This window comes from Antechinus flavipes, chromosome 1, assembly GCF_016432865.1.
Source record: "Antechinus flavipes isolate AdamAnt ecotype Samford, QLD, Australia chromosome 1, AdamAnt_v2, whole genome shotgun sequence".
NCBI classification, from domain to species: domain Eukaryota; kingdom Metazoa; phylum Chordata; class Mammalia; order Dasyuromorphia; family Dasyuridae; genus Antechinus; species Antechinus flavipes.
In genome coordinates this window covers 333334443-333346030 of record NC_067398.1, presented here as the reverse complement: position 1 = coordinate 333346030, position 11588 = coordinate 333334443, and the positions used below count along the sequence as shown (strand labels likewise).

At 34.6% G+C, this 11588-nt stretch overlaps 1 protein-coding gene across 4 annotated transcripts in view; it reads left to right on the top strand.

Moving 5' to 3' along the window:
- Positions 1-1264: 1264 nt before the first annotated feature.
- Positions 1265-11588, top strand: part of CLUAP1 (clusterin associated protein 1) — a 29090-nt gene continuing 18766 nt past the window's right edge. The window contains exons 1-7 of one of the 4 annotated variants that reach the window (XM_051967769.1): positions 1265-1540; positions 4417-4528; positions 5279-5363; positions 6653-6832; positions 8162-8257; positions 10347-10430; positions 10581-10714. In XM_051967769.1, the coding sequence (XP_051823729.1) occupies positions 1519-1540; positions 4417-4528; positions 5279-5363; positions 6653-6832; positions 8162-8257; positions 10347-10430; positions 10581-10714 (713 nt within the window). In that variant the 5' untranslated portion in view covers positions 1265-1518. Of the gene's footprint in view, positions 1541-3167; positions 3262-4416; positions 4529-5278; positions 5364-6652; positions 6833-8161; positions 8258-10346; positions 10431-10580; positions 10715-11588 lie in introns of those variants that run through there. The other 3 variants (XM_051967748.1, XM_051967756.1, XM_051967763.1) reach the window with 3 other exon arrangements.

Sequence of the window (11588 nt, the reverse complement as noted above, 5' to 3'; positions counted from 1 at the left end):
GTATTACTGTAACGAACCTTTGATTCAAACAGATAGCATTTGGTCATTTTTGAGATTATCCCCCTGGAACTGTTTTTCTTACCCTTTTATTGCTTAGGAGAGTTACTTCATTTATTTATTACCTAGGAGAGTTACTTTCATTTCTTTTAAGGGATTCTTATCCACAGTAGTATATGTAGTGATCGGCTGAGTTAAATTTATTCATTCCTCTCCATTGAAGTATCTTACATTCCATGTGTTGACACTTGTAATGAGGGAAAAGGAATTAAAGTTTGGTTCTAGTAGCTCATTTTAGTTTTGGCACCTTCCCCTGTAAAGATGTTCCCCATGGCAAGCAGAGACTGGGGCAGAGACACAAAGAGGGGCAGGGACAGGATAGCAAAGAATGAAGAGATTGATTTGTCCCTTTCCACTAGACCAGTGGTTCTCATAGTATGGTTTAGATCAGTGGTTCTCAAATTTTGTTTTCAGTATCTTTATCCTATTAAAAATTATTGAGGATATCTCCAAAGCGTTTTTGTTTTGTTGATTGAGAATCCTGGGGATCTCTGAAACCCTTTTAGAGGGTCTACAAATTCAAAAATAGTTTTTATTTCCAATATATAAATATAATCCAGATAAACAAAAACGCTGCACTAGACATTAGAATTCCTTCCCCCTTTTCCTCCCCTTTCTTTTTTGTGATGTCTCCCAAAACCAATCCATCAGGAACAGCCCACTCCAGAATTTCTTGCAAAACTTCCAGTATCATGTATTCTGGGAATCTGAGTCTCCCAAAGGGGAGACTCCCTCCCCCCAAATATGTGGAGTATATGTGCATGTGCACATATGCACACATCTACATTTATGTTTCTATATATGTATTTATATGCATAAATAACATTGGTATTTATATTATTCATTTTATACCATAGACACACATTTATATGTATATGTTCATTATATTGTTGTGTATGTACACATAAACATATGTATTGTATGTATATATGTTATATGTTTATACATGTAAACTTTGTATATAGCTATACATTACATATGTTTATATGTGTGTGTACATGTAAATACAATGATCTATGTTTGTTGTGTCTGTGTGTGTGTGAATTTAGGATATTATGACACTTTCTGCCGGGTTACCTGGAATGGGGTTTCCCCCGCCCTCCTCCGTAATCCAGGCATCCTCTCCGTTCTAAATGAAGCCTGAGGAAACAGCCTCAGGGACCTAGCCTGGGCGAGAGGGAGGCGCACATCTTGTGTCCAGAACATGACACAAAGCCCAATCACTAGCTACCAGTTCTAGATTCCGAGAACGACTTTAATCCTTTGCGCAGGCGCACATCTTCGCATTCTCCTACGTTTGGCCCCAGTCGCGAGTCATCGAGGACTTCCGTTGGGGGTTGCCATAGTAACCGCCCGAGCCAAACCACCTTCTTCCCGGCTCGATGGAGGGTCGCTAAAAATCAAGGTTCCGGATCGCGTTATTTTAGGGGCCAACCGAGGTCACTGACGAGATCACCAGCCATGTCTTTCCGTGACCTAAGGAGTAAGGTTGCCCCCAGCCCCCGACCTGGACCCTGCTCTTTTTCCTGGGAGAAAGGACGGGGGAGGGAGCCGTGGAGACTTGAGGAGGCCGCTCCGGGGCCTGTTGCCCCTCCCTCTTCCCCCCGCGGAGGCCTCGGCTTCTCAGCCCAGCGCAGCTCTGGGCTCACGGGGGAGAAGGGGAGAGGAGGAGGTAGAAAGGAGCGAGGGAGGAGCGGCCGACCCTTAGTAATTAAGGGGCTGTTACTGGGGGTGGGGGAGTGAGAAATCTGGCCGCAAGCCCCGCGTCCCATGTATTTTTTTCTGGGTGCGGTTGGAGAGGGAGGAAAGAGGCCAGGCTACACAGCAGCAGGCCCAGGGTCTGGGAGGTACCCACCATTTCATTGTCCTCAAACCAGCATTAATTAGCGCAGGCAGTGCGCAGAATACTATTGGAAAAGATTCCAGTAAGGCTTGACCCATAAACTCTCACCAGAAAGTGGGACACCAAGTGGAATTTTTTTCCTTTTGGGCTCATTTTTGTTAATACCGAAGAGAGTGCTATCTTTGTGGGTGGAAGAATTATCCTTCACCGTGAAATCAGGGGCTTATGAAAATATTTTAAGATGGGTACTTAAGAACTTCAAAAGAGTTGAAATCTCATCAATGAAGGTAGTAGTGTCTCCGCTGGTGCAGGTTGCCACTCGCTTCTGAAACACCCTGTTCCCTAGTAACTAAAATCTGGTGGCCTGCCTTGTGGCTGAACTAAAGTATAAGTTACGCAGCGACACAGTAAAGTAGATGGGTTCATTCATTTTTTTTTTTTTTTTGGGGGGGGGTGTCCTGCCTCTCTCCTAAGGCTGCTTTTACCTTTCTCTTTGACTTCTTCCCCAGACCATGTCCTCTCTCACTAGCATCACCGTCAATTCTCTATCCATTTTTGTAGAAACTCTCCTTGTATAGGAAGTATAGGAAGCTTTCTTATGATTACTTTAACAACACTGCTTGTCTTAGGTCAGATTTCTTTAAAATTGTAAAATATTTGATCACTTATCACCTGTCCCTGCTCAGAAAGTATTTTCTCTACCTGATAACAAATCCTGCTTGTTGAATTCCAAATATTTTCACCAAAATCCCTCTCAACCTTTCTCTCTTTGATTTTCCCATTCCTCTGCCTTTCCCAATTCTGTGAAAGATATTACTTTTCTATCTTAAACTGCTGCACAAAGTTGCTTATTGACTATGTAACTTACACAGCTTAGATGTGGAGCACTCTTATTTTAAGTAAAATTAATTTTTTTGCTCCAGAAATGACTTTTATAGCCTGTGGCTTCAATCTAAGCTAGGTTAGAATAAATCTAGCTTTTTAATCAGTCACAAGTTATTTGATTTTCAGTCTTGCGGTTCACCAGAGGAGATCAAGTTGAGCTATACCCCAACATGAATCTCTTTAAGTTTGGTGTCTCCCAACCTTCCTCTACCTCCTCAAAACCCCCTAAGCCTTTATAGTTTGATAGTATCTGCCAGAATTTTATATTCCACTAACTTAGCCCTTGAGGACCCAGTATCATCTCTATATCATTAACACGATTTTCCCTTACTGAACCTTTCTGAGTACCTCATTTCATAGGTAGTTCCTCAAGTATAAAATAAGTGTAACAATGTCTGTCCTGATTATTTCACAAGTGTTTGAGAGGTTTAAAGGAGAAAAATGGATGTAGAAGAAAGAGCATTTGGAGTCAAATGGTATGATTGTAGGCAAATTATATTATACTTTATCTAAATGGGTTTTTAAAAAGTAAAGCACTTTGTGAAGATAAAACATTATTTATCCATCTGTATCAGCTGGCATTATTAAGTGAAATGATAGGGTGCTTTGTAAACTGTTCAGTGCTATGTGGTATCATCTATTAAGGATTTAATGTAAGAATTCTGACATGAAAACAGTAAGCAAAATGATAGTTAAATTAGTAGACGTTTGTAATAGTATAGGAACAAAATTTATAATTCTTGGTCATCATCTCATATCCTTACAGTGTTTTATATATGTGGGGAAGACTTTTCTCTATTCCCTCCTTTGTTAGCTTTTTGTCACAACAAATTCCAAAAAGCAGCTGAAGGCAGGACTTGAAACACCCTCTTTCCTAATCTGATTAGTGAGAAATCTAAATATTGCCTTGGGAGTTCAATTAATTTTTAAAAATAACTTTTTATTGATAGAACCCATGCCAGGGTAATTTTTTTTTTACAGCATTATCCCTTGCATTCACTTCTGTTCCGATTTTTCCCCTCCACCCTCTACCCTCTCCCCTAGATGGCAAGCAGTCCTTTACATGTTGAATAGGTTACGGTATATCCTAGATACAATATAGGTGTGCAGAACTGAACAGTTTTCTTGTTGCACAGGGAGAATTGAATTCAGAAGGTAGAAATAACCCGGAAAGAAAAACAAAAATGCAAGCAGTTTATATTTATTTCCCAGTGTTCTTTCTTTGGGTGTAGCTGCTTCTGTCCATCTTTGATCTGAATTAACTCTATTGAAGAGATCCAGGGAGTTCAATTAATTTCCTCTGTTATCTAAAGTTGAGTTAAAAAGAAAGGATAGCCAATTGACCATTATTAATGGTAAGAAGGGCCAGTGATTGTAGTAATAAACAAAACTCATAGCTAATCCCCCCCAAGACTTAAATGTTAATTATCTTTTTTTGCCACCAAACTTTATAAGATTTTGAAAAACAGAGTAATTGTTCTGAGTTTTCTCTCTTTCTAACTGGGAGTCAACCACAGCACTGAAATAACCAAAAAGTTAAAAGAATAGAATGTTAAGATTCTGGATAATCCATAAATTAGATAAATTACAGAAAATATAGAGCTTATTAGATAATATTTTATGCTGAACAGATTTTACAGAAATGATGAGGGCTCTCGGATATCCCCGACACATCTCTATGGAGAATTTTCGCACACCAAACTTTGGGCTTGTATCTGAAGTGCTTCTCTGGCTTGTAAAGAGGTTAGTAGTTGAAATTGATTGCTAGATTTTTATTAATGAGCTTTGTAGAAAAGGTTGTGGGACATTTAGAAGACCTTAGAGAAATTGAGTTTAGTGGGATCATTAGCTAAAAATTAACAGTTTATTATGAAAGATATGAAAGAGGAGAATACATTGGTCCAAAAGAAGATATTTCTTAGTTGACTATTGGTGTCTCAGCTTGGACATCTAACCACACAAAGAATTTACTTGGCAGAAATCTGTATATTATTATATGTAATATAATATATTTTATATATAGCTATAATTATTATAAGTACTGTTATAGTAATAATTTGGAAGTGTTCTTGTGTGAAATAACTGTTAATACACATCAAGAAGACTGAGAATGTTAATACCAACAGATTCTGTTACTTTCTTTGTAAATAGATTATCATTCCCACTTAGTTTGATTTATATCTGTGACAAGAATTGACTTCTAATTAACATTTTGGGGAGGATTTAAGTCTAAATTTGAAGTGTGAAGAAGGTATCTGTTTTGTTTTGCACACTTAACAAAAACTTGTATTTCTGAATTTCTTTTATTTCTTGATCTGTTCACGTAGATCATGTTGAAGCTTTGGCTTTGAATATTCTTCACTTTTGCTCATTCTATTAGGAATGAGAAGATAACATGTATCGTCCAGTTTTTTGCTTTCCGAATGTGTCAACTTTACATATTCCACTCAATATACCTTTTACCTGTTTGATGTGTCTTTTTCTTGCAAATAGATATGAGCCTCAGACTGACATTCCTTCTGATGTTGAGACAGAGCAGGATCGAGTTTTCTTCATTAAGGCAATTGCACAATTCATGGTTAGTTCACGGTTAGATTTCATTGTAAGAATCAAGGAACTTAGGAGTGAAAGACTTTTTTTTCCCTTTATTTAAAATATTAATATCTTTTGTTTTATATCATCTGCATCTGTCTTTTCTTGTATCTCTTTCTTATGTCTCAGAGAGTCATGCCATGTGTTCCAAAGAATTTTTTAAAAATAGAAGAGCAAATAAAGTCAGCAAAACCTGTTAACACATTAAAAAAAGTCTGACATTTGTAGTGTTAGATTAGGGAAGGGGATGGTACAGGAGGGAGATAGCTTGTGAAGAGAATATTTTCATATCCCTTCATTAGAGATAAATTTGTTTGCTGCATAATTTTGCAGGATTGTTTTGATTGTTTTGCGTCTATTCTTATTTACATTGCTATAGTAATTGTGTTTATTGTTTTTTCCTGACTTTGTAAGTCACGATTAGTCTTTCCATGCTTCTCTATTCATCATGCTCATTCTTTTTTTTACAGCACAGTATTTCATTATGTTTATGTATTATAATTTGTTTGGTTGTGCTTTGTAGCATACTGGTAAACTGGTAAATGTTTAGCTGTCTCATTGAAAACAAAGTAATGCCTGAAACACTTTTACGTTTACTCTGCTATTAACATTTTCTCCATAACTTAAGACTAAACAATCTACAAAAAATAAATCAAGCTGTTATTCGTAGCATTTGCCAGTTTCCAAGATGTAAATGCTCACGATGAAATTAATGATTGACTATATGTGTTGGCTCAAGCTCCTCCTTTGCCATCCCCCAGTCTATAGGTTTCTGTTTTGTTTACAATTCTTTGCTACCACAAAAAAGGAGCTGCTATTAATATTTTAGTGTATATAGATCCTTTTTTATCATTAACCTTCTTGAGGTATGTGCTTAATAGTGGAATATCTAGATCAAAGAATATAGACCCTTTAGTCATTTGCATAATTCCAAATTGATTCCAGAGTGGTTGTATCAATTCATAATTCCACCAGCCATACATAATGTGCCTGTTTTTCTACACTCCCTCCAGCATGAACTATTCTCATCTTTTGATATTGCTTATTTGTTGGATATGAGATAAAACCTCAGAGTTGTTTAGATTTTCTGTTGTATTTGTTATAATCCTAGTATATTTAGTTTTGCCTTGTATGATTATTAATATAGTATCATAGTATAATGTTAATCTTCTCTTGGAAGTTTTCCTTTTAACCTAGACATTTTCTAAGCTGTTCACATCGGATTTTTGTTGACATTGTATGGAAGAGACCTGAATTTTTTTCTTCTAAAAATAGGCCACCAAAGCCCATATAAAACTTAACACTAAGAAACTGTATCAAGCAGATGGCTATGCAGTAAAAGAACTATTGAAAATCACATCAGTCCTTTATAATGCCATGAAAACTAAAGGAATGGAAGGTTCTGAAATAGGAGAAGAAGATATCAGCAAATTCAAATTTGATCTTGGCTCAAAGGTAGGGCAAAATATATTCTTGTAGGTATGTAATAAGATGAATTTATTTTATTCACTCATTCAAGATAACAATTATTAAAAGTTCTACAGTGTTCAGTGGCAATAGCAATTGGATTTAGAGTCAGAAAACTTGGGTTTTCCTCTCAAGATAATATGTGGAAAATATTTTATAAACTTTAAAATATCATATAAAGTTCTGCTATCATTATTATTATCATGACAGCAAAATTACCTGCTCTTTGAATCTGTTTTCTCATTTGTAAAATAAGGTAAATAGTGATTGTCTAAATTATCTTACAAAGCCTGAAGTTTTAAAGCAAAAGGATGATAGAACAAATACTTAGGGAAGAGGATGAAAATAAAGCTATATCTCAACTATAGAAATTAACTTCTCTGGAGCAAACTTGTAGTTGTGGGCACTTTGTCATTAGTTGTAAGGACACTTATTTTTAGGAAAAAGATCTGGATATATGAGTTTCATATCTGCCACTTAATAGCTTTGTTATTACATGCAGATCTTTTTACCACTGATATCTTGGATGGAAAACATAGATAATAATAAATGACTATTTGCTTTGGTATTTCTGTGAGGAAGGTACTTTGTTAGCTGAAATTCTAAGTGTTAGCTAGGACTCTTAGTTGCATTCCTGAGGAAATGTTTACCTGGGATGAAATTACTCTAGTGACATCTTTTACTTTTCCTTTCTTAGTCTCTAATCTCTTACTAGTCTTCTCTTGTATTAATTGCCTTTTTTATCCAGCATAGAAATAGGCCAGATCTTTCCTTGAAAGAAGTTACTTCTCTAAGATCTGTGTATAAATCTTCCTAAATCCAGCTTGGAATTTTTTATACTCTTCCCAGCTTCCAGCTATTGGCTGTGTAAAGAAAGGTTGAAATTTGAGAATGGTCATGCAAAGAACAGAAAGGAACAGACCTTCTCATTAGTCTTTCTTTGGTTTCAAAAGCATTTTCTCTAGAAAAGATTGGAGAAATTCTTAATTGCCTGCCCATTTCTATAAGGTTTTATACTCAAGAGGATAGAGGTAGGGATATTGGAAGCATTCCTATCACTTCTGAATACGTTAGCTAGCTCTTAGTTCTGTGCATTTCAGTCATGGAGAGAGATGTAGAAAGTGCCTGGTTTTCCTCTTGATACAAACTCGTAAGAATTTTGATCCAAATGACAGGGTGTAAACAGCTGTGAGAAAGATTTTCCTGACAGTTAGGACCACTTAGAATGTTAACATTCTAATTATATGTATTTTAAATTTTCAAATCACTCATCTAATGTAGGATGTCACTGAAGTTTCTGCTTTTTAAAAATTCTAGATTGCAGATTTGAAAGCAGCTAGGCAGCTTGCTTCTGAAATTACATCAAAAGGAGCATCTCTCTATGATTTACTTGGCAAAGAAGTGGAGCTGCGGGTAAGCAATATTCAAAGAAAATAATTTTGTTGCTTAGTTAATTTCTGTAGTAGATAAGACATTGTTCATAAAAGCAAAAAAAAAAATCTAAAGTGAAAATCATGTTGTCAAAATATTGTGGCTTTCTAATTATGAGTAGTACTATCAGTTGTAAAAGGACCAAAAATGATTCTTGTGCTATTTCTCACATACTTGTGCTATTTCTATATATTCAGTTAAATTCAGCAAACTTTTCTTTTTACTGTAAAACTCTTCTATTCACTCTTAAATTTTTTTTTCTCTTTGCAAGGATAACTATAAATTTGTTTGGCTTAATTTTTTTTTCTTACTATGAAGGTTGCTAGACATTAACAAACATGAACTTTACTTAAAGAACAGAAAGAAAGGAATACAAGAATGTGAATCTCTTTTATATACAGCTGGATTTTAATTATTTTAAATTTAACGTAGTTCTAACATTGCCCTGTTTTGAAATTTCTTTAGAATTTCATTTTCTTTTTTCTTTTTTCCTTTATTTTCATATTATTATCACTATTACTTCCTTTCCTCTTGGGTAGGGCTCCTCTTTTCCTTAACCCTCTCCCAAATAAAATCCCTCCTTTGTAATAGAGGACAATAGTTAAGCAAAATAAATCTGAAAAAGTATGCATCATTTTGCACCTCAAATTCGTAACTCAAAGTGAAAAGTGTGATTTATCATTAGTCTTTAAGAATTGTGATTATCATTCAACTTTCTCTTAATTTCTCTTTTTTCATACTTTAAATTAAAAATATTTTTTATTTTTAATAAATAAGGACTGTAGAATTTAAAAAAATTCCTGCATGTTTCAGTTGTGTGAAGTTGTATGAAATTTTGAAATGCCACTTGATAAAACTAACTTATTCTCTTTATAAATACTCTAAACGATGGTATAGTACATAGAATGTGATGTCCACACTACCAGGCCATGAATTTCACTTTAAGTGTACCATGAATCATGGAGCCATGTACAAGTACATGTACATGAGTAAATATGAATTGCTTGTAATATTCTAGGACTCCTCACATAAAAATTGGGGAGCTGCTAGTATCGTATGTATATAATATACATTTAATAAACATTTATGGCATTGAAGGAGTTAGATGGATGAGTAAAACAAGAGTTAGGCTTCTAAAGGAATACATTTTTTAATGTAAACATGGATATAATAGTATCAATATAAGCAAAGATAAAATAATAACCAATAGAGGATATATGGTTAAATTATATATGGTTATATTTCTAATCTAATCATAAAATAATGTTACAGTATTACTTAGAGGCATATTTGTATTTAGATGGATTCCATATAGGTACAGTGAATCTTAGGCAAGTCAAAGTCAAATATCTTCTGCATCAAAGAAGGTGGTATATTTCATGAGCAAAGGAGAATTGTAGTAGCTCAAAAGAAATGTGAGATAATGAAAATTTGGACATTGCACTCCAAATGTTCCTATGGATTATTTATGCCTGACCCTTGGTGTAGAGCCTTCTGAGTGGGTCTTGGTCTGATCAGTCACATTCAGACCATACTGTAGCTTAACTCCAAAATAGTAATGCCATTTTGGTCCTCTTTGAGCATGAAAGACAGCAATTGTTATTCTATGGTTATAGTCCCCCAGTTCTCCAATAACAGAAGGGAGCTCCATTTCTTCACTCAGGCAATAATTATCACAGTTACATAGCATTCATTTTGTTTTACTGTTTTATTTATGTAGAGATGTGTTCCATTTACATGGTTGTGATCATTGTATTTAGTCTTTTCCTGAAGATATAATATACTTCATTTTATATCAGTTCATACAAGTCTTCTTGTATTTCTCTGAATTCCTTTCCTTGGCCAGGGGAATATGTTAGTTTGTAGCAGTCTCTGTCAAGTTTTCCTAAATAGAACACTCATTCATCTGGTAATATATGTAAATAATGTATAAGATATTATAGAGAACCAAATAAAGTATGCTTATGTATCATTTAAATAAATGCATGAATCATATTCCATTCTAAGAGTATTGGTTATGATAGTTGTCTTTTCTGGACCTATGTATAAATTGATTGGTTTTTGCTCATAGGAGTTGAGAACAGAAGCAATTGCCAGACCACTGGAGATAAATGAGACTGAAAAAGTGATGAGGGTTGCAGTTAAAGATATTTTGGTAAGGTTATTTTGCATTTGTAGTTAAGGTCATCTCTTGTAGGTTCTTTTAATTTTATGTATCTAAGATTTTAATAGCTTACAAATGTTTTTTTTACAAAGCATGAATGACAGTTGATGTTGTTACACTGACTTATTTTGTCATTCTCAGGCACAAGTTCAGAAAACTAAAGATTTGCTCAACAATGTGGCCTCGGATGAAGCAAACTTAGAAGCCAAAATTGAAAAAAGAAAATTAGAACTTGAAAGAAACCGAAAGCGCCTACAAACTCTGCAGAGTGTCAGGTACATACAGGAGAGTGCTTGTCTTTGAAATAATAAAGCAGCAAAAATCTAAAAGAATAAAATGTAATGGGGAGATGTTAACTGCCCAAGAAGTTCAAGTTCAAAGTTTACAAATTAGATTTCATTTACCCACTGAAGCAAACAATTAAAGTCAGTTTTCTTTGCTGCTTTCAAAATTTCTAGAACATTACTTAATTCTTGAACTCTGGAGTTTGATCTTTTGAAAATTTTTGGAATGCAGAGTAAGTAAATCCAGATGGTAGTGGTTACACAAGACTTGATTACATCAGACCAGACTCTTAGAGCAAATCATTTGCAAGTACATTTTGAATTGATTCCTCCCATTTCAGACCAGGGTTAATCTCTCTGATTTTCGTACTTGAAAAACTAACCTTTTGAAGGTCACATTAATGAATGCAATATTGCATGTGAATTTCTAAGTGTGGTTCTTGTACTTCTGACTTTGCAAACTTGTGAATTCTTAAAATTAGAATTCACAGGTTTGAAAAATTAGGTTCTTCATATATCTTTGTAATTTTCTTCTCTCCTGCTTTTTAAAGAAAATTTTATTTTTTCCATTTACACATAAAAACATTTTTTTTTCCTTTGGTTATTCATGTATAATTTTATTTTTACATATTTCTTTATGACATATTGGAGAGAAAAATCAGAACAAAAGGGAAAAATAAAGAAAAAATAAATAAAACAGAAGGGAAAAAAAGTAAATATAGCATGTGCTGGTTTACATTTAGTTTCCAAAGTTCTCTCTCTGGATATGGATGGCATTTTCCATCCAAAGTTTATTGAGATTACTTTGGATCACTGAACTGCTGAGAAGAAGAAAGTCTGTCATAGTTGATCATTGCACAATCTT